Source organism: Squalius cephalus (assembly GCF_949319135.1).
Source record: "Squalius cephalus genome assembly, chromosome: 5".
NCBI lineage: Eukaryota > Metazoa > Chordata > Actinopteri > Cypriniformes > Leuciscidae > Squalius > Squalius cephalus.
In genome coordinates, this window is record NC_137126.1 from 46,020,383 (window position 1) to 46,044,648 (window position 24,266).

The 24,266-nt window shown below is 37.8% G+C and overlaps 1 protein-coding gene across 3 annotated transcripts in view; it reads right to left on the reverse strand.

The window, feature by feature from the left end:
• unc5ca (unc-5 netrin receptor Ca) overlaps positions 1-24,266 on the reverse strand; it is a 149,612-nt gene that overhangs the window by 18,447 nt on the left and 106,899 nt on the right. Inside the window, exons 6-10 of one of the 3 annotated variants that reach the window (XM_079872466.1) lie at positions 23,664-23,831; positions 21,285-21,449; positions 17,545-17,601; positions 4,100-4,291; positions 1,278-1,634 (exon numbers count right to left, since the gene is read on the reverse strand). In XM_079872466.1, coding sequence (XP_079728592.1) covers positions 1,278-1,634; positions 4,100-4,291; positions 17,545-17,601; positions 21,285-21,449; positions 23,664-23,831 — 939 coding nt within the window. The remainder of the gene's footprint in view (positions 1-1,277; positions 1,635-4,099; positions 4,292-17,544; positions 17,602-21,284; positions 21,450-23,663; positions 23,832-24,266) is intronic. The other 2 variants (XM_079872468.1, XM_079872467.1) reach the window with 2 other exon arrangements.

Consider the following 24,266-nt stretch of genomic DNA (forward strand, 5'->3'; position numbering starts at 1 on the left):
GACATTATACGTTGTGGCTAATTACGACTCAAGTCTCAAAACTCAGATGAACATAATTTCTTTCCATCCATCCACCCATCCATACATCCATCCATCCATCCATTCACCCACCCTTCCTTCCTTCCATCCATCCATCCATCCAGCCTTCCTTCCTTCCATCCATCCATCCATCCATCCATCCATCCATCCATCCACCCTTCCTTCCATCCATCCATCCATCCATCCATCCATCCATCCATCCACCCTTCCATCCATCCACCCTTCCTTCCTTCCTTCCATCCATCCATCCACCCTTCCTTCCATCCATCCATCCATCCATCCATCCACCCTTCCATCCATCCATCCACCCTTCCTTCCTTCCTTCCTTCCATCCATCCATCCATCCATCCACCCTTCCTTCCATCCATCCATCCATCCATCCATCCATCCATCCATCCTTCCATCCATCCATCCATCCATCCATCCATCCATCCATCCTTCCATCCATCCATCCATCCACCCTTCCTTCCTTCCTTCCTTCCTTCCATCCATCCATCCACCCTTCCTTCCATCCATCCATCCACCCTTCCTTCCATCCATCCATCCACCCTTCCATCCATCCATCCATCCATCCACCCTTCCTTCCTTCCTTCCATCCATCCATCCATCCATCCATCCATCCATCCACCCTTCCTTCCTTCCTTCCTTCCTTCCATCCATCCATCCATCCATCCATCCACCCTTCCATCCATCCATCCATCCACCCTTCCATCCATCCACCCTTCCATCCATCCATCCATCCACCCTTCCATCCATCCATCCATCCACCCTTCCATCCATCCATTCATCCATCCATCCATCCATCCATCCACCCTTCCTTCCATCCATCCATCCATCCATCTATATATAGATAGATAGATAGATAGATAGAAAGATAGATAGATAGATAATGTTAGAGGAGTGTTATGTGTCATTTTTGCAGTTCATAACGTGGATTACTAGCTGCTGCCCATCCTGCCATCCTCTCTATTCATTCATCACTGTCACTGACAGTGTTTATCCTCATCACACACATGCGAGATTGTGAATGTGACATTTCCATCGCATCTTACTGGAATCCATTCCAGCCATATGCCTTAATTAGACTAATGTAGGACTATCAACACAATCAATTAATCATCATAAATTATATCACACACGATTCATAAATATGTTGGACACTCAGTGAGGACCAGAGTGTGATTGTGCATCATAAATCACACACAATGAGGTGTGTGTGCATGCGTGTGCGATCTCACCTGAGTTGGGAATGATCAGATGACCTCCCAGCGAGTTGAAGGACCCGAACGCTGTGCACGTGGGATCCCGTGTGCGTGCCAGCGTCTGGTTGCGTGGGGTCATGGGGTCGCTGTCCAAAAGAGAGTGGGTGACCTTCGGGGACAGGGTGGCGGAGAGGTCAGAGGTCATGTCCTCCTGAGGGGTCACGGTGCCCGAGGAGTTGTAGACTTTGATCTTGAGGTTTGGAAGTGGCAGTGTCTCCAGCAGAGGCGAGCTGGTCATGGGGATTTTGTCTGAGATGTCGTGGAGGGCATAAACTGGACCGCGATACAGCGCCGCCGCGGTGGACAGGTCAGGGGTTGCGGCCAGCAAATCTGCTGCAAACAGACACATGAAATTATTACTATTAAATATCATGAATAACATCTGAAGATGTTGGGGGGGAGGGAGGGAGGGAATTTACTCCTGTGATCAAAGCTGAATTTTCAGCATCATTACTCCAGTCTTCAGTGTCACATGATCCTTCAGAAATCATTCTAATATGCTGATTTGATGCTCAAGAAACATTTCTAATTATTATCAATGTTTCAAAACAATTGTGCTGCTTCATATTTATGTGGAAACTGTGATTCTATTCATAAAAGAGTCCTGAAATAATTGTAAGTTCAAAAGAACAGTAAATGTTTTGAAACATTATAAATGTATTTACTGTACTTTTTCTGAATAAAAGAATACATTTCTTTTACATTTTTTTTTGCCAAATCTCTTGATGTCATTCTTCATATTTAAACTGACATACCGTATATGGTTATTTTCATATGCAATAACCAGTTTCATCAGGGCATTTCATCTACACACTCACAAATCATTTGCAACATTACATAAAAAAGCCACAGTGGCTAAAACTTTCATTTTCATTTCCCTAGAAATGACTTTTTGAGACATCATTTTTGCATAATAATTCACAACTTGGATGTAAACATAGCTACTATCCACTTTTATTGGCTGGAATGGAGCAGCTTGGTGACTCTGTGAAACTCCATGCAATGCAAAAAGCCATACAGGTTTGGAAACAACATAACAGTGGCTGAATGACTTTTTTTGGGGGGTGACCTATTCCTTGTATGTTTTTCTGTTGTGTGCTATTTTGAAATGAAATCACCATGTGTGTGTGTGTGTGTGTGTGTGCGTGTGTGTGTGTGCGTGTGTGTGTGTGTGTGTGTGAGCTTGTAAAGGACTCTTATAGCCAGCGGCTGGTAATCTCCATACTGATTGCTCATTAACATTCAGCTTCCAACAGTGACTAAACAGAGGATTGTCACTTTGCACACCAGCTCTCTTTCTCTCTCTAGTTACTCAGGTGTGAGCATTACTCACACTCCTGACGCTCGAGTTCAAGTTATTCATCATGCGGTGATCGGTGAGACGGAGTAAACCTCACTGCATTGCATCACACCTGCCGATGTAAACGCATCCAAATCTACAGCCTCTGGCGGGAAAGAGCAAAACACGAGAACTGAGGGATGTGGAACGCCTCGCTTTACCATCAAAACATCCCCTACCGCTGTATTCATCAACTCAGTCACTGCCGCCTTCGCCATTTACACCCACAGCCCGCTTCATGTTCAATTAACACAGAAAACCAGTGAGAGAATGAGGAGAAAAGAGAGACAATACGAGAGCGAGCAGAGCGACGATTCTTCATTGATGATAACCTGTTCAGGTTGGAGAGTGACAGGCATTTTAATGTTCCTCAAATGAAATGTTACCTGAGTCTCTCTCTCTCTCACACACCCCTCACAATTTAACACCGGGACACTGCCTTCCATTCCGTTAAACACTTGATTGGAATTTTAATCATTCCTGTGTCTTACGGTGACACACACACACGCACACAGTTCCTTGCTGAAACTGTTGCATTGACTGAAATCAGCAGTAAGAGAGATTCTGTCTGAATAGTGTTTTGAATGTTTTACTAAAGCAATAATCCACTCAAGGATGTGTGTTACAGTGATGTGCATGTAATGCAGTGATGTACAGTGCCTAAAAGCCTAAAAACAGGAATATGACAAAAGACACCCATATTCAAACATAGTTACATTTATGATTAAAGGGATAGTTCACCCAAAAATGAAAATTCTGTCATCATTTCGTCACCCTCGTTTCGTTCCAAACCTGTAGGCCTATTACTTTATTTTCCTGACACAAAAGGAGATCATTTGAAGAATGTCCAAACGATATTTGTTCTGCAGACAAAAGAAATTCTGCCGAAAATTCCAACATCTAATTTCCAAAATTCTACCAACAGTCACAATAATAAATAAATACTCTATAATATATATATATATTTTTGTGGCAATAATATAAAATTAATACACACACATAATAAAAATTAATGGTTTAAATATATTATAATATTTTATATTTAATAAACTGAATAAATTCATTTTGTGACCCTAAATTCTTTTATGTACATTACCGTTCACTTAGAATGCATTTTATTGATGAAAAATACAGTACAAATCATATTTCCTGTGAAATATTCAAATAAGAGTTTTCTATTTGAATATATTATAAAATGAATCATTCTAAAATGCTGATTTATTGCTCAAGAAACATTTCTTATTATTATAAATGTTGAGTTGTGCTGCTTTATATTTTTGTGGCAATCACGTTTTTTTTTAGCAAGATAATTTTGATGAATAGAAAGTGAAAAATGAAAATAGAAACTTTTGAAGCATTATAAATGTCTGTACTGTCACTTTAATGCATCCTTTTTGAATAAAAGTCATTTGAATTGCTAACCAATCCGAGCTCAACACTGAAAGGTGTATTGTCTCACCTGAGCGAGCCTGTTTGATGCTGACTGGCTGAAACCCGCCGTTCAGCACAGACGAGTCGATGATGTCAGAGTGAAAGCGCCGATGCGTCTTGCGATACACGATCAGAGCCACGATAACAGAGACGACCAGACATATGACCACCGCCATGATGATGCTCACGTACAGCGGCACCTCATCTCCACCCGGAGCCGCTGCGGGACAGACAAACACAGGTCATGCTCACAATCAATACACTATACACTGTCTGCTAGATAAAAAGAAAAAGTAAGTGTAACAGTAGTCATTACTCCATGGTGACATGTTGAAAGGGGTGATATAATGCCCTTTTCACAAGATGTAAAATAAGTCTTTGATGTCTCCAGAGTGTGTATGTGAAGTTTTAGCTCAAAATACCCCACAGATATTTTTATATAGCATGTTAAAATTGTCACTTTTTGAGGGTGAGCAAAAACACACCGTTTTGTGTCTGTTCCTTTAATTGCAAATGAGCTGCTGCTCCCGGCACAGAGGGTGGAGCTTCAACAGCTTGTGTCATTTGACCTCACACACACATGCACTGGACATTTCAAAAACTTTTAGCCATTTATGTTCAAACTGGATTCAGACAATGATGGAGAGACTCGAGAAGAAGTGACAACATGTAGAAGCAACAGGACATTTCTGAATGGTTAGTTGATGAATTTATGTCGCTTATGTGTAGTTATCTTCTAGTCATTGATTAGCATATTCTGTCTTGATAATCTATAAATCGTGTTCCGGGGGCGGGGTTTATGTAAATTCTAGGAATGTTGTGTAGTCTCTACCAGCCGTTTGTTGTAGTCCTTAAAAAGCGATTTCTTTAAAAGCAAATATCTCCCTTTGCTTTGAACTTTGAGCATTGCAACTTTGCAGATGTTGTTTATGCTCAAACAGCAACATTACACACTAACTAAAGTTAGAAAAGTGAAATCATAATCAACCACCCCTTTAAAACACTATAAGATTAGTGGAATAAATAAATAAAATGGAATAAAATAAAACAAAATTTTAATATTAGATGAAAACCTTAAACAAATATTAGAAATGCCCCCCTGGGAAATTAAACAAAATAAAATGAGTTTAAGTTGAAGTAGTAAAACTAAAAACTAAATAAAAACTGGAATAAAAATAAATTAAAGCTAATTAGAAATTTATAAACTATTATTGTATTTATTAATATTTTGAATTTGCTTTTATTTTAAGTTTTTTTATAGATATACTGTATATATATATATACAGTATATCTATAAAAAAACTTAAAATAAAAGCAAATTCAAAATATTAATAAATACAATAATAGTTTATAAATAATACTAAAATAGCACTGATCCAGGCATATAATGTGTTCAAAAAATGAGCACAGTATACATACTATATAGTGCAGAAATACTAAATGTTGTTATTATGCCACACCAGTCACACATTCAGATGGGTAAAATCAAATGTTATTTTCATAATAGCATATTTGCTTTGCAACAAAATTGAATTAAACAAAGCCAACAAAGCATTTTTTGCACAGACGATAACTGAATGCCTCTCACAAGCAATGTTATATGATAACAAAGTAGCACACTATTGTTTAAAATGGTTGAATAACGCCTACTGATTCACCAACTATTTTTAACACTCAGTGCAGTATTTCATTTCAAATGACAGATCATCGTAGCGGCATATGGGTTAAAGGTCACGCCCGAGAATGGCCTTTAAAACAATGGCATTAATCAGTATATAAACCCTGTGCATCAATCATTAAAAAGGAGTTTTCACAGTAAGAGAGAGAAAATTAGACCGCCGACTGCAGGAAGATGAAAAAAGCACCCTGAAAATAGTCAGACTGCGAGAGAAGAGAATCCAGTCCTTTAATTTAATGAGGCTATAAATTATTACATGCCATATTGCTCATCTTCCTGGAAATCAGCCTCATTCTTCAGCAGACTGCAGGAGAACAATAGTGACATGTTCATCCGACCCCCTTTTTTTTACTGTGGATTCTCTCTGAGTGTGTGTGAGAGAGTTCTGAATTTGTGTATGTGAAGATTAAAAGGGGATCAGGGCCAAAATGAAACCGCAGCTCTGAAACATCAAAGAAAGAAGCAGCTAAAATCGTCACAGTCTCTGATGTTTAAAGTGTGTGTGTGTGTGTGTGTGTGTGCTTAAATCCCCTCTTACGTATCTGTTGGATGTGTAAAGCACACGCACGCTGGCGCTCATCACTCATTAGTCGCATTAGAAAGCAACAAAGGTACACAGATTAAAACTCCACTCATGCTTCAAACATCCGACTTATCAGGCTGACATTGACACCAGCATGTCTTAAAGAAAGACTAGACTCAGGGTTATGAATATTCATTAGGGTCCTTCACAAACTTAAGCTCATTGGTTAGGCCCACATTGATCCACCATACCAGCAGAGGGCGCAAAAATGGTGTCAAAATGCTAACACATACACATACACATACACATACACATACACATACACATACACATACACATACACAATATTGTTTCAAAGCAGAGTTGATGATTATATCTTAATATCTTCATGCCTTACAGTCACATTTAGCAGATTAGAGCTGGGTGAAAATATACTTTACATTTTGCGACGATACAAGCAATCAAACAGTTGAGATTTACTATTTTAGTACATATCGCCCAGTGTAAGTAGATAAAGTAGATAAATATGCAGATAAAGTTGGACATATTTGTGACCCTGGACCACAAAACCAATCATATGGGTACATTTTTTTGAAATTGAGATTTATACATCACATGAAAGCTGAATAAATAAGCTTTTCTTTGATGTATGGTTTGTTAGGATATGATATTTGGCCGATATACAACTATTTGAAAATCTGGAATCTGAGGGTGCAAAAAAAATCGAAACATTGAGAAAATCGCATTTAAAATTTCCATTTAAGTTCACGATTGTGCTGCATTCACTCACAAAAATAAATGTTTTATATATTTACAGTAGGATATTTACAAAATATCTTCATGGAACATCTTTACTTAATATCCTAATGATTTTTGGCATAAAAGAAAAATGGATAATTTTGACCCATATAATGTATTGTTGGCTATTGCCACAAATATACCCGTGCGACTTGAGACTGGTTTTGTGATCCAGGGTCACATTTTTATACAACTTTATATAAAGAGCTGGGCGATAATTTAGTTTTCTATATAGTAGCCTATATATTGCTTTATGTGAGTGTACAGTATGAATGCGGGTGAAGTAGAATGAACTATTGTAACTTTAAATATGTTGCTGGGCAAAAATATATACATATACATGCACTAAGTGTTTTTTGTGGGCCCTAGATTTATAACAACTAGATCTCTACATTAACAGTAAGTATGAGCAATTATAATAGAGATGCTTGACTCCGTAAACAAAATAACTTGACAGTGAAATAACTAACTAAAAAAATAAGTGTGTGTGTACAGTATAAAAGTCAAAGCAGCCGTTAAAGTGTGTGTCACAGAAGGCGGTCACACTAAACAGCGTTGAGCGTGCGACCTTTCATCATCTCTCATGTCGTTTCATAGTTTTTCCTCAGTGACCGCAGTGTCATCTCTCCTCTGCAGTATTGATTTGCTCACACCCATAATTAATTTACAATTAGTGGAAAAATTGATCACAGCTGTGTCCTAATGACTAATATTATTCGATTACTGACTGTGACCAAACATGATTGTCATTAGTTATTTCTCTCATTAACCATTACGGGCTGATCTCTGTGTGTGTGTGTGTGTGTGTGTGTGTGTGTGTGTGTGTGTGTGTGTGTGTGTGTGTGTGTGTGTGTGTGTGTGTGTGTGTGATACCAATATGCAGTGTACAAATTACACATTGACTTTCACGCAGAGTCGACTTTGTTGAAGGAATTTCTATACAGATAATTATTCATATAATTTTGCTAACACTTCACAATAAGGTCCTACTAATGTTAATTCATGCATTGACTAACAAGTATTTAAGTATTTTAGAGTATTTATGAATTATTTATGAATCTATTTAACACAGCTCATAAAAACACAGCTGTTAATTTTTAGTTCAATGTCAGCTCAGGCACATAAACTAATGTTAACTGATATAACTTTTGATTAAAATGAATGTATAGTAGTAAATGTTGAGGTTAACATTAATTCATATTGATAAATGATTTAGAAGTATTTTTCAATTGTTATTTCTTTTTAGTCTCTTTTTAAGCTACAAAGACAGATGTTTTTTTTTTTTTTCATTGGAATAACATACACTGAAGATTCATTCACAATAAGACCAGAAACATGTATTATGAAAGCAAAAGTAATGTTGCATTTATGCATTTGAGTGTTCAGACACGTGCACGTCCATGTTTGAATGTGCATACGTGAGTGTTTGCGTGCGGCAGAAAGGTTGTTTCTATGCAGGAGCATGCTTGACTTATAAGGGTTATTGATTGCATGAAGGAAGTGATTAAAGTGTTTGGACAGTGCAGATGCTGAGGGGGTTAATGAGGGGAAGGCAGTTTGATCGTCTGCGGGCGGAAGAACCTTCTGCTTATCAGATTCCCTCGGCATCGATCCGCAGGGGATTTACTGAGCGCACACACTCAAGAAAGTTAAACTATCATCTTCTCAGTGGAGTGCAGTCTCTCACAAACAACAACAAAATTATTATTATTATTATTATAAAACGCAACATTATCATGAAAATGATCTAGATCGATCGGTCGATACAGGTGTTGGACAATGAAACCGAAACACTGGCCTATATAGTGTTGGAGGTTTGCATGACCTGGTGGCCAATCTTCACTGATTTTACATTCCATCAGTTAGAGTAGAGAGTGAAGGCTGAATTAGCAGAACAATAGCACAACTGAACAACAACATATTGCAATTCACACAACATAATGGAAGTAATATCAGAGTTCAAAAGAGGACAAACTGTTAGTGCGCGTCTCGCTGGCTCATCTGTGACCAGGACAGCGAGTCTTTGTGGTGTATCGAGAGCTCTGGAGTCCAGGGTAATGTCGGCATACCTCCAGTCCACATAAGATGAACCACATCCAACAGGAATAACCGTCTGCACATGAGGAATCTGTCCTGTCTGACTGGGATGTCCAGGTACTAACCCGGATCAGATCCAAAAAACATAAAACCACATCTGCTCGACTCACTGCAGAATTAACTGCGCACCTCGACTCTCCTGTTTCCACCAAAACAATATTCATGGTCGGCTTCTATAGCCAAACCTTTGATCACTCGTGCCAATGCCAAATGTTGGTTTCATTTGTGCCAACAGTGCAAATCCTGGGCTTTGGACAAACTTGTTCTCTGATGAGTCCACCTTCAATATCTTTCCCACATCCGTGGGAGTTACGGGGTGGAGAAACCCTAAAAGAGGCTGAACACCCGGACTGTTGCTGCCCAGAGTGAAGCACAGTGATGGTTTGAGCTGTAATATGACATTCATGACAGTGCCTGATGGATATGCGTCATTGCCAAGGACTACCGAACCATTCTGGAGGACCATGTGCTCCTGACGCTTCAAACATTGTACCCTGAAGAGGCTGCCATATATCTGCATGATAATATACCAATACAGACAGCAAGACTTGTGACAGAATGGATTGATGAACATGAAAGTGAAGTTGAACATCTCCCATGGCCTGAAAAGTCACCAGATCTAAATATCTTTGAGCAACTTTGGGGTATTTTGGAAAAGCAAGTTTCATTGTCCAACCCGGAGAGACAGACAGACAGATAAATAGAACGATATATAGATTGAACCATAGATAGATAGAACAATAGACAGACAGACAGACTGATACTTTTATTGAGCAAGGACACAAATTGATCAAAAGTGACAGAAGAAAAAAAACTGTAATGTTTAAAAATGGAAATTCAGCTTTGCCATCACAGGAATAAATTAATATAGTGCTAACGTACTACATTACCATAAATACCAGAGTGAAACAATGCTAAAGCAAAAGTGCATAGAGGCTAATTAGCCAATCAAGTGCTCTAAGAAGAACTGTATGAGATTCTGCATGGTGTACAGTACACCAGAAAACATGGGATTACCTTCACTGTACTATGGTATTTTATACAAGTGATGTCAGACTCTGTTGCAAAAAATATTTGTCACATAAATTGTGCTCAGGAGACGTGATGTTAGCATGCTACTAAGCTAACCCTGGAATACTCATAGCTTAATAATAAATAGCACACACAAATATTGGGCAGAATTGTATCAACACTTACACACTAAAATAATTATAATTTACATTTCACTTATTTTTTATGTGATTTTACATGGCGTTTGTCACAATGCATTCTGCGATTGCTTGCTCCATGAAAGATACATGCAATACTGCAGCACCTTAGAATTTGGCCATAAATAGTTATCTTACTTTAAGAAAGAACTATAATGCCTTAAACTGATGTCTATGTAGGCAGCTCACTAGTTTTTGAAACACAATCTTAGGGCCTGATTTTAACGATCTGAAACGCATATCAAACACGAAATGCAAAAAAACTTTGTGGGCGGATCTCGGGCGCTGTTGCTATGTCGCTGTGCACATCTAAAATGTGTTGGTCTGAAGTAGCTTCATTACTCATAGGTGTGGTTTGGGCGTAACGTGAAATAAACAAATCATCTCACATTCATCATATCACATTCATTCAAGCGTCATCTCACATTCCCTTTAAGAGCAGGCGCGCTTGTTCCATGGCAGATTGCTATTATAACGGCGGATTTGCCAGACGCACACCAGGAGCGGTTCACAGCCGAGGAGACCGACGTTCTCGTCAGGGCCGTAAAAGACAGAGAAGTGACACTGTATGGGGATGGAGAAACCCACCCAAATTAGCTTCGGTTAAACAGGAGTATAATAATTTGGGTAAATGTGTAAGCTAGATTCATGCCTATTTTTTCACATCTTCATGGACACCACAATGATTTCCCTCGTGTGGAATATTTTTCCTTGTAATTATGTATGGTTTGCAAAAATGGGAATTGCTGCCTGTGTCTGTGTAGATGAGAGAAGTAAAGTATATGCGCGTTGTGCACATGCTACATTATGGCCAAGCATGCGTCCTTAAAATAGCATCTGAATAACGCGCCACTGAAAACGTGCCACTGACTTTAGACTAGGTTTTTCCTGGTCAGTGGTGGAATTGTTTTCTGAAACTGCAAAATAGCACCAGGGAATGTTTGCGCCGGAACACGCCTCCTCTTTTTGCTGAACCGCCCCCGGGAGCGCAAGTTCATTCCCTAATTTACCGACGTGCGTCTGTGGAGGGAAAAGTCCGCTGTGCGTCGGGTGCAAAATAGGAATGATACATGCGTCGGTGTACAAAGTCAATTGCGCTGGGTGCAAAATAGGGCCCTTAATCTTACATGTGTAAAAATAACATTGTTAGCATCTCCAAAACTGTATGAGCAATATCTTCAGATGACTCACAGAAAAGGCATCAGACTCATTTTAATACCAAAATCAATGTGCTTTGTAGCAGCACAACATTTCCTGTTGGCTTCGATGTGAAGTACGCCCGCGTTTTATCGAAGAGATCTCTTCTGCATTCGGTCCCTCTTTAACTCTCGCCATCATACGCCTTGAGTCATTTAACTCATTTCACCCGAGAAACAATCATACAAGCTCTAACACAAGCTTTGATGATAAAAGTGCCAAGCTACTAAATGCAGCCATTAAAATGTATCTGGAAGATTAAACGTTTTCTTTGAACATGAGTGCGAGAGAAAGAGGAAGGGAGAGCGAGATCGCGACTGTAGAGGAGGGGGTGCCGACTGCACAAAATGATTAATAAATAATACAGCTCCAGGAGAAAAGAGATAACATTGTCCCCTCAAACACACACACACACACACACACACACACACACACACACACACACACACACACACACACACACACACACACACACACACACACACACACACACACACACACACACGATGGTTCAACATAAGTACAGACCTAAAATAAAACACTAAGCCTGCAACACAGTCGCTAGTATGTAAACGTGAGAGCTTAGTCAATGCATTGTGTGCATGTTGCCACTGTGCATACTTAAAATGCGTTTTTGTGTTACAGTTGCACAACAAAGCATGAATAATGTGTAACTAAAGGTGTTTGTGTACAGTACTTGCATACAGTATGTTTCAGGTCTCAGTTCAATCAAAATATACAAGTATTGTTATTGAAAATGTTACTTGCTAAACTATGAACTACTCAATTTAATCTAGTTAAACTAAAGTAAAAAAATTGTCAATTACAGTACATTGAAACTATCCAGTGTGACAGCATGTGAATTTGCACTAAGGCCTTGTTTACACCTGATATTAAAGCTACACTGTGTAACTTTTTAAGTTGATTCTTAGCAAAAAAACACTTTGTTCTATCAAAAGTATATGTGCTCATTCATGTGTAATTACTTCCACCAACTAATAAAGTATTCTCTTAAGCGTAAAATCTGCCATTTATAATACATAAGAGCGAGTCGCTCGAATGGCGGCAGCCATGTTGTGCCTCCATCTTGAAAATACATTAGCCTAAGAGGGACATACCTGGAAATTGAAGCTTCGCCTTTTGCGTATTTACACTCAGTGACACCGTGACGAATGCGAGGGGGAGATTACTCGCGACTGCCGGCAGATTTAAGAAATAATACGGCCACTGTAGGAGTTAAAACGTCCTCGGAATGGGAGGGACTAGAAAGTAATATTCAGTTGGTAGTCATAAACAATTTCACTGCTAGATGGGAGAAAATCCTACACAGTGTAGCTTTAAGAAGCGCATTGGACGATCGGATCACAAGAGGAAGACGCTAAATACAGGTGTAAACAGGATTTAAAAAGTTTTGAGCTAGTCCACTTTTGCCCTCTTCCAGAGGTAGTCGAAAACACATTTGACCAGATTGCTTTCATAGTGTAAACACTCATGTGGTCGAGTGTGTTCAGACAGACACAGTCTACTCTCCGTCTACTGATCTAATGAGTAACATTATCAGAAGAGCTCTAGCCAGACGGGATTTAAACTGTCGGCTGAAGTCCCAAGTTTGGTTTGAAGATGAAAAATGTATCAATCACAATGTTCTCTCACTATTCCTGATTTCTAACACACACTCACAGCGTTCAGTTTGCTCTTTTGTTTTTATGTGGTGTCACCCCTGATTTAGGATGGCCATTTCCATAACACCCAAAAGGAGGACACTTTGCGGCATTTAGTGTGGCATGAATAATTGCATAGGACTCTGGTGTACTTGCAACTACAATACAATTGTGTCCATCATATTGATGGCATCATGATACAGTGATTCTGAAATAGCCTACTCTATTCATTGCCAGACAATTTGATCTACGATATATCTTGATGTACACCCATGTGTAACAGAAGAGGCAAAAAAGTGTTCACAGTATTTGTATTTATTCAAGACATTGTGATGTGTTTCAAAAACTGACCACTGAGATGAAGCTGTCTTGAAAAGTGCACAGCGCCAGAAAACATAACATTTCTGGACTTCTGGAAATTACAGAAATACATAAATAAACAAATAATGAATGTGAAAAATAAATAAATACACATTTCAGTTCTTAACAGAACAGCTCCTTTAGGGTCATCATGGCCAAATTCGTGCTCTTTTGTCCATTCCGGATTAAATGAGGTCTGACGTTTCGGCATGTTAACGTTATGATATGACGTAGCCAGCACGTGGACTCCACGACGTGAAGGCTTGTTTGCGTTTTTAACCAATGATACAGTGCTATGCATAAGTTTAGACACCCATGCTAAAGTTGACTAAAAAGAGGAATAAAAAATCATCTTTTGGAAATTGAACTTAATGCCTTAATTAAAAAAATTAGGAAAAATCCAACCTTTAAGGACACCAATTTTCTTTGTGAATGAATAATGTATCGTAAATAAATAAATGTTCTTCCTTAAAATACAGGGTGCATAAGTCTGGACACCCCTATGATAAATTCCCATAGAGGCAGGCAGATTTTTATTTTTAAAGGCCAGTTACTTCATGGATCCAGGATACTATGCATCCTGATAAAGTTCCCTTGGCCTTTGGAATTAAAATAGCCCCACATCATCACATAGCCTTCACCATACCTAGAGATTGGCATGGAGTACTTTCCATAAGATCATCTCTCAATGCAAATCAAACCAGCTATTAGGCTAACTGAAATAAAACCATGCCAATCTCTAGGTATGGTGAAGGCTATGTGATGATGTGGGGCTATTTTAATTCCAAAGGCCAAGGGAACTTTATCAGGATGCATAGTATCCTGGATCCATGAAGTAACTGGCCTTTAAAAATAAAAATCTGCCTGCCTCTATGGGAATTTATCATAGGGGTGTCCAAACTTATGCACCCTGTATTTTAAGGAAGAACATTTATTTATTTACGATACATTATTCATTCACAAAGAAAATTGGTGTCCTTAAAGGTTGGATTTTTCCTAATTTTTTTAGTTAAGGCATTAAGTTCAATTTCCAAAAGATGATTTTTTATTCCTCTTTTTAGTCAACTTTAGCATGGGTGTCTAAACTTATGCATAGCACTGTATATCAGATATTTATTTGACACCGCTTTCAGCCAATCATTTGTTTGACCAGAGACCTTACGGCATTAGACGCTATGCTGCTGCGTCCCAATAAAGATTCTAGAGTGGGTTTTTTTAGGCCGATTCAGCGCAACTCCAAAAAGGAGGACAAATGAGTGTCCGGCGCAGCCTCAAGCAGGACACTCATTTGTCCTCCTTTTTGGACAGGGGGCTTAAAATCCGGACTGTCCGGCCAAAATCTGGACGTATGGCCACCCTACCCTGATTGCACGGACTACATGTATACAACCGGCTAATGGGTTATTGTCGTGACCTTTGCTCTCTGCTTGAGGAATGAACCTGAAACCGTTGTGTTACCAGCCTAGATTACTAACCATTGGGCCACCAGCCACGACTCGACTTTGTTTACCTTTAAAACTGGAATTGAAAGTGCCTTTCATTTGCTCAAAAGTGAGCCCATGATAAAGAGCAGAAAGACAACATAAAAACAAAACAGATAAAAGGAGGGTAAATATAGTAAAATCACAGACAAGAAGCAGGCTGACTGATGTTATGACTGATGAGTTGTTTTTATGAAGAACAGAGCACTGCGGTGGCCTGTAATGAAAGCCTGAATCATGTTGTTTGATATTCGCCTCGGTTCATCTCTCAGGGTTTCATGTTCACAACAAACATTTCGGTTTTAATCCAGTTTGAAGAATCTCTACAATAACCCTAAGCTCACATCTGAAGTCAAACACTCTTAAAGGGCAAACACCATGAGGGAGACATAACAGTCTTCATCTGCGTGTTATTATCTGCAGAACAGAAGTTTAAAGCCACTGAGGTAAATAACATGTATATGCGGATTACCTTCTGCCCAGGAGCTGCTGGTTCCAATTAAACACGACATGAAACGATATTCAAAAGGCATTTAACCTCCACAGCGTGACGCAGAATATCGAGTGGGAATGCAGGGCGGGGCCTGATTTTATCCATCGGGATTTGATTGGATCGTAAAGAGTAGGCTGTGATGTTATTGGTTAATATTATTGTTTCTTGCCCACAAAGTCATGATCACATCAGCTGAAAAGAATATTGTTTAAAGAAAAAAATGCAACATTAACCAATGTAAAAAGATATCTCAAATGTAAAACTTCTTTCTTTAATTCCGGCCAGTTAATAATACCTAGAATATCAAAATCGACCACTGGCGGTAGATCCTTTTCCTATTTAGCACCAAAACTTTGGAACAGTCTTCCTACCATTGTCCGGCAAGCAGACACACTCTGTCAGTTCAAAGCTAGACTAAAAACACATCTCTTTGACCTAGCATTCACATAACACATTATAGACTTCTATAATTCAGTGTTAGGCTGCATAGATTAGGTCAGCCGGAACTGGGAACACTTCCCATAAATCCTGATGTACTCGTTACATCATAAGAAGAATGGCATCTACGCTAATTTTAGTGTCTTTGTTTATTCCGAGGTTTTCCCGCAGCCTGCCGGATCCAGGCCGTATCCAGATCTGATGAAGGACCTGCGCCTGGACCTGATGACAACGCAGTGCTGAAGTGCCAACTAGTCTCTCCCTATGGAGGATCCCTCTACCACTATACAGATAAAGCGTTGTCTGGAAAATTCGTTTCGCATATCTACCCCGAAGTGACAAAATAAAATAAAATTCTGTATCAAAATTTATAAGGAAAGACCAGTACTTTGTTTAGGCTTGGTTTGTAGGGAATTCCAAACCTGCGCACATATATTCAAATGCACATAACTATAGAACCAATTCTTAATGCGCATGTGAACGCCATCAGCGTTTCTCACAGGTTCGCGTTTAAAGTCTGTGTAGAGAGAATGGTGTCGTCTTAGCGGCCCCTAATTTAACAACAAATGATCGTTGCGACGGAAGCGAATCAATCAAAACTAACTTTAGCTGGAAAATAACTTTATTAAAGAACCGCTATAAAGCCAGAACAATGTCTGTTACCCTAAATTATACGTTTATCTCTGTAAAGCTGCTTTGAAACAATCTACATTGTTAAAAGTGCTATATAAATGAGGATGACTTGACTTGACTTGACTTGATATGAATGAATAACATGAACAGACCTGGAACATTTATAAAACAAAGAGAGTAAATTTTGATTTCATGTTTTCAAGTCTCCATCCATCCATCCATCCATCCATCCATCCATCCATCCATCCATCCATCCATCCATCCATTCATCCATCGTACCTATGTACACAAATACATATGTTTATATATTATTCCAAATCCTGTTTACAGTGGGGTTCAAATAACATCTGGCCTTTTTATCTTGGATTATCATGCACAGATGAATTGTGAAAAAATAAAAGCACAGGAAATTTCTGAAGAAAGTAAATGGGATCAATTTTCATTTCATGTTGCCTTTAAAGAGAATTACTGAGATGCTTCAGGTCATACTTCAAGACCAGAGAGAGTTCTCCTGTTTCAAACAGCACACAGACTTTAGCCAAGCCTGACTTTACTCCAGAGATGTTCAGGTTTCCATTCAACTCTGTGAATGTGCTCAGCGGAAGAGAGAGAGAGAGAGAGAGAGAGAGAGAGAGAGAGAGAGAGAGAGAGAGAGAGAGAGAAGGGACAAAGCATACAGTATGTGGATGTGAGTTGGGAAACAACACACAGAACATAAAATGGTGCAAAACACGAAGCAAAACACCAAATCAAAGGACTCTGACAAACAGACTGCATGCTTTCACTCCCGTAGACGGCAAGGAACAGAGCGCAAGCGAGAGAATATAAAGCCAAAAATACTGCGAGACAAGAGATACGGACCCAGAAAACCAAAGCAAGAAAATGAAAGACAGAATAGACACTCACATGTAAACCCCTCCTCTCCCGTCCCTTTAGGCTGAACGGATAGCTGATATACTGAACCTTCAGAGAGAGGAAGGGGGGTATTAGACAAAATAATATGAATGTCAAACAAAAACAGCGAGATGTGATTTGGTGATGTGAGACCGAAATGCCTAAACAGAAGATGCAGTGTGAAGAGAGCATGAGAAACTGAACATGCAGATGGAAATTCCCGTGAAATCTCACCGACAGAGGGAAACAACATACTGTACCAACACATACCAGCTGGAAACATCTAACAGCCAGGCTCCCCTGGTGAGATGGTAATCAGGTAAACATGTGGTTATCACAATTTTGTCACACTTATTGTGGAAATCCTAGTTTCAAACTGCAGCCAATCTACAATCTTTTCATGATGTAGAGCAGTTTAATTACAGACAAGCTATAACTGACAAGCTGATATCATTTTTCTTCTTTTTGTGCCATATTCAACTACGCGGAAATTTGGGGTCAGTACTTTTTTTTTTTTATTCAGCAAGGACATTAAATTGACAGTAAAGACATTTAAAATGTCACAAAAGATTTCTGTTTCAAATAAATGTTCTATTCATCAAAGAATCCTGAAAATGATGCATCACGATTTCCAAGCTGCACAACTAGTTTTTAACATTGACAACAAGAAATTATTGAGCAGCAAATCATCATATTAGAATGATTTCTGAAGGATCATGTGACTCTGAAGACTGCAGTAATGATGCTGAGAGACCGCTGTGGCTATATTACTGAACCAATAATAAATGTGTTCAGCATTCTGTAACAAGTATTTGTGGATTTTCTACAATATTTTAAACCGTAAAGTGAGCAGGATATATTAAAATTTAGCGTATGGCTTCGGCAGGCATTTACAATGATACTAAGCTGGGCAGAGAGTGCCTTAGTCCTACCCAGCTCTACGGCGCCCCACAATTATCCAATGTAAATCTGTGGTGGAAAATGGAACTGCAGCCGCTCTGAATGAGAGCCATCAGGGCAAATGTCAAACTGCCCCACTTATTTTCACGTTTCAGTGCGTAAACCTAACTCCAGACCAAGATGATATCAATCCACTTCAGCTATCTTTCATTTCTCAAAAGCAGTGTTGATCATAGAGACCATTGGTGGCAATGGTTTCTGCGATCTACTTAAAGGGGTGATGAACTGAGAAATCAAATGTTCCTTGAGCTTTTGACATATAAGAGATCATCATACTATAAGAATATCCTGTAAGTTTCAGAACTGAAAACTTCCTTGTTAGTCCAATAAAAGCTTTCAAACACCGCCTCCGTAGAAGAAGATCAACGCCTACTTCAACACTGCCTGTTTGGCCCCGCCCTGTTTATATGAAACTCATTATAATTTGCAAAACTGTTATCCAATCATAGCAGTGGGCGTTTACTTCCAAGTTTTCAATGCGGCTCGCCCATAAAAAGGGTAGAAAACAGCCTATTATTTATTAATTTTGATGTTTTTGAATGTAAAAATCAAGCGAACGTCATAAGTTGACCTCAAGCAACAATATAAAAAAATTAAAAAGCCAGTTCATGACCCCTTTTAAGCCTACGATGCTTTTAGGAAAGGCAGCCCAGTTGGCATGTCTGTTCTTTGTATCAAATTAATGAAAGTTTAAACATGCCAATGTGAAAGCCTTATGTTGTGTTGTTTTATGTTTGTTCTGAGAATAGATATTTTCTTTTCCTCACCTCTAAAACGACATTCAGAGGCAATAAATACTACATAAAGGCAATACAAAGACAGCAGTTCATGCGTGCCTGTCGATCAACATTAGAGCACCATCCTTAGACGTTAGACCTGCGCAAAAGTGTGTCTGCATGTGTCAGTGATTACAATATAAAGCTTGCAAAATGTTTATCACGAACTAGCGCTAAGACCCAGAATCTACCCTACCTACATTTACACTCAGGAGACGCTACTGTTGAGAGACTTGAGTTGAGTGGGGTTAAATGGATTGTGCCAGCTCAACTTTTAAGGGGAAGAACTTTTAAAAGTTTAAACTTTAGTGAGGAAGTGCCTGCGGGGAGAGAGAGAGAGAGAGAGACATGAGGTCCATTACACAACACAAAACAGAGGAGATTGCCTCTCTCTCTCCCTCTCTCCCTCTCTCTCTCTCTCTCTCTCTCTCTCTCTCAGAGCTCACTGCTCTAAACACCAGCAGACAAATTAAACTGCCACGCTGATGGCTCATGATTACATACATTCATGTCACCTGTCAGTTCTGCAGAGACGATCAAACCACTAGTTTCTCAAAGATTCTCAACACAAATTTGTACCGTGTCCATTGTAACAGTGATTGAAACAAATTAAATGCCATGTTTATGTGCTTTATTACATACAGAAGCAATACACAAATCCACTAATGGCATTAAAGTCAACAAGAAACAACATTAGCAATTTATTTTTTGTAATGTGACGTATTTCAGAGTCGCCATGTTAACTTGCATTAAAGGACTGTGTTAACTACGGTCTGCATCCAACAACAACAACAGCCTAAAACAATGACTAAACAGAAGATGACAATAACCAATAATCCACATGGCCTTGGGGAAATCAGCTGAAAAGGAAAGCAATTCAGAGGCGGAGAAAGATCCTTTTTTTATTTATTTTAATAATCACCACTTATTAGATCAAATATCTAGATCAAATATCGATCAAAAGTGTTCCCAAAAGTCCCTGCCTGTCATTTTACAACTTTCTTTAGCCAAGTAAAATTTTATTAATTACTGATAATATTTGGTACACAATCTTAACAATTTGGCTGTATAACTGTTTTTTTTTTTTTTTTTTTGATAGTTTTATTGGTTACTATTTAGTGTAAATGTACTATATGTGCTTATTGAGTTTTAGTCACGTTTTTGTTAATCTTGATTTCTCACAACTTGGGTGCTTTTTCTGGGTGAGATGGAGTGAACGGCGGCGCAAGAAATGAGCACGTCGTGTAGCCGTGAACAGAAGACCAACGGCCAAGGCCAAGATTTTCGTTAAATAATAATTAAATTTCATATCATAAACCCCCAGAACACTTGGAATGTACAACATGTGCCGCAAGGGATAATTCTGTGATACTTTTGTGTTTTTTTAAAAAAAGACTGCCATTATATGAACGAGGATGAGCGGGACCTTTTTTTTTTTTTTTTTTTTTTTACAATTTCTCATTATTTTAAATAAAGCTGAAATAAAATAAAATATAAATATCAGATGAAAAACCTAAACTTAAAAAAAGTTTCAACGAAACTTAGAAATGTTGATTTGGCAACTAACAAAAAAAAAGTTAAAGTACTAAAATAACTCAAATTAAAACTGAAATAAATATAAATTACAGTTAAATAGAAATATTAAAATTAAATAATAAAAGCACATAACAAAATGACTAAAACCTAAAATGAAAATGAAAACTGAAAATATATCAAATTAAAGCTAATAAAGGTTATTTATTAGGTTTAGGGGTAGGGGAATATACAGTTTGTACATTTTTCAGTTTGTATAAGAATAATTTTGTCTATAGAAAGTCCCCATAAAACATGAAAACACAATGTGTGTGTGTGTGTGTGTGTGTCTCTCTGTGTGTGTGTGTGTGTGTGTGTGGTCCTGGTAATCCCTAAGTTATGTCCTCACAAAGATGGCAACATCCAAAATAATTATCCTTATAGGACATTTTTTTGGTCTCCATGTGTGTGTGTGTGTGTGTGTGTGTGAGAGAGTGCACTCACTCTGTAGGCAGAGTCCATCAGTGCAGTTCTGCGACAGTAGCGTGACTCCGTCACAGTCTTCTCCTCCGTTCTGGGGTGCCGGGGCGTTACACTCTCTCTTCCTCCACTGCGTGCACTCTGTGTTACACGCCGACCACTTGCTCCAGTCACCCCACTCGCCATCAACTAAACACACACCAGAAACAAGTATTAAAAATACTGTGATACACACTGATTATTTTTATTAAGGAGGCAATATTGTATAATTTTATTATATTCTTCGTCCATTAAAATGTTATGGTCAAGGTAGTTTAAAATGTTATATTTAACATTTTATATATAAAACATATATATTCTAAAGACTATAATATTATAAAGACTATTAACTATATGTTAATGAGCCTTGTTATGACTGGCTAAGCTCTTTGCATGTGAAATGAGTAACAACGCATTGGCAATGGACTGCCTCGTGCATGTTGCACACAAAAATGTAACTAAACCAAAACAACCAAAAAAAAATAAAAAAAATAATAATAAAATAAAATAAAATAAAATAAAAATAAATAAAAAAATAAAATAAAATAAAATAAAATAAAATAAAATAAAATAAAATAAAATAAAATAAAATAAAATAAAATAAAATAAAATAAAAATGTATTTTCCATTCATGGCTCTGCTGTGGCCTGGTTCTCAGCCTGTCTCTGGATTCTGTCACAGGGAGTAAGTGCACTGCTGTATATGGGTCAGTCATTAGCGTCTGACTTTGGCATCTCTCCTGCTGGGTTCAGATGCTTTAATCTCACCTGCTTCACAGTGAACTGACTCTCACCGGCAGGAGGGAATGGAAATGTGTTCGGCCCTTAGGGGCCCCAAGGGGCCAAATATAGGGGAAGAGTCTGGCTTGAAAGCTGAACTGATGGGCCTGGAAAAGATGCATTTGTCTGATGCTATCAAGAGGTGAAGAACTCAAACTGGACTGGAAAAGAATGAAGTTTTTATGAAAGGAATTCCTCACTTGTAATTCAATAGTCTCAGAGTGAATTTTCCATCCTTCTGATTATGGAAGGAATTTTTCATTTGGAAGTCACTTTGGATAAAAGCGAATGAATAAATGCCAATGTGGGAAAAAATCTGAAATAAATTCCCTATCATGTTTCTTTCAGGCTTAAGAAATGACCTCGCTGTATGTTTACGTCATGACGGAAATACTGTAATTAGTTTCAGAAGAGTATCTTGATTACATACTCAGAGCTTTATGAAAACTTCCACATGTCATGCAGTGCTGTATTTTTAACTACAACTATAACTAAAACTATTCAAATTGTATTTGTTTATTGAAATAAAGCTGAAACAAAATAAAATATTAGATGGATTTTTTTAAATCTATAACTAAAACTATTCAAATTGTATTTGTTAATTGAAATAAAGCTGAAACAAAATAAAATATTAGATGGATTTTTTTAAATCTATAACTAAAACTATTCAAATTGTATTTGTTAATTGAAATAAAGCTGAAACAAAATAAAATATTAGATGGATTTTTTTTAATCTATAACTAAAACAATTAAAATTGTATTTGTTAATTGAAAAAAATAAAATAAAATATACTGTAATATTCAATAGACTTTTTTAACCTAAACTTAAAAATTAGAAATGTTGCAAGTTCTAGTTGTAAACTAAATATAATAAGAAAGTACAAAAGTTAGTAAAGTACAAAAATTACAAAAAAAAATAATTCAATAAAAGAACAGAAAAATAAAAGAAATATAAAAACAAACAAAATTACTAAAACTTAAAATAAAACTCAAATGAAAATTGAAAATAGAATAAATAAAATCAAAATATTTATAAATACAATAACATAATATAAATAATAGTACTGTTGTGATGATTATTGTTACATTATATTATTGTAACATCATTTAAAAATGTATAGATCATTTTTTATATTTAATCTTTTGAAATATTTGTGATATTTTTTATACTGTTTGATATATCACTATATATATCACTAAGTACAAAGCATGATTATCTAAAAAAAAACAAAAAAAACTTTTTACTTCAAAGAATATAATCTTTTTTTTTTTTAACAATGATGAATTTTTGATGAATCTTTCCATTACAAACTAAGTTAATATTTTCACCACTTTTGTCAGCCATTTTGAATTTATGTTGTCATAAATGACAATCTCATTTAGAGGACTTTCGTGCAGGATTATGGGTGATGGTCAGGGTAACAACAACAACAACACAAACAAAAATAAGGCTGTTAGAGACAGAAGTACATGTCAATATCTTGTGCTAATGTCACGTGATAAGCATTTTTACTATTTCACGACTCACGACTTGCACTTCTGTCTCATTTCTGTCCATGTGAAATTAAGCGTGGCATCTTGGTACCTGTGCACACTGATGTGCAGGACAGTTTTTGGATGGACAGTCCATCACACGGCGATCCCCCGTTCAGAGGCGCAGGATTGGTGCAGCTACGGGTTCGTTTCTGAAGGCCCCGCCCACAGCGACTGTTACACGTCGACCACTCGGTCCATGTGGACCAGCCTCCGTTCACTGTGGACAAACACACACGGACACAATCATATCTGTGCTGGATTCATACCTCTCATTTCATTCCACACTCACATAATCATTTCAGCCCAAATCAATATTTCATGTCTGTTTGCTTTTTTATTTGGTAAGCAGCCGTGTTATGTGCACGGTAATATTACACTGCAAAATAAACTCATTATTTTGCGATAATGAACGACTGCCTGTACATTATCCCTTACTCGTGTATAGTCAGTCAGCGCAGGTAATATTCCTTTCGCTGCTGATTTCAAAGTTTAATTTAATTTTTCCCCAAAAAACCTGGGGTTTATCTGTCTGGAAACACGACTCTTTCATCTGAAATCCACTTGCTGTTTAAAATAAAGAAACTCTTTCTCTGAATTGTTTTGCACTTATTCTGCGGCACTGGTAATATTGTAGGCTCCGTATGATTTATCG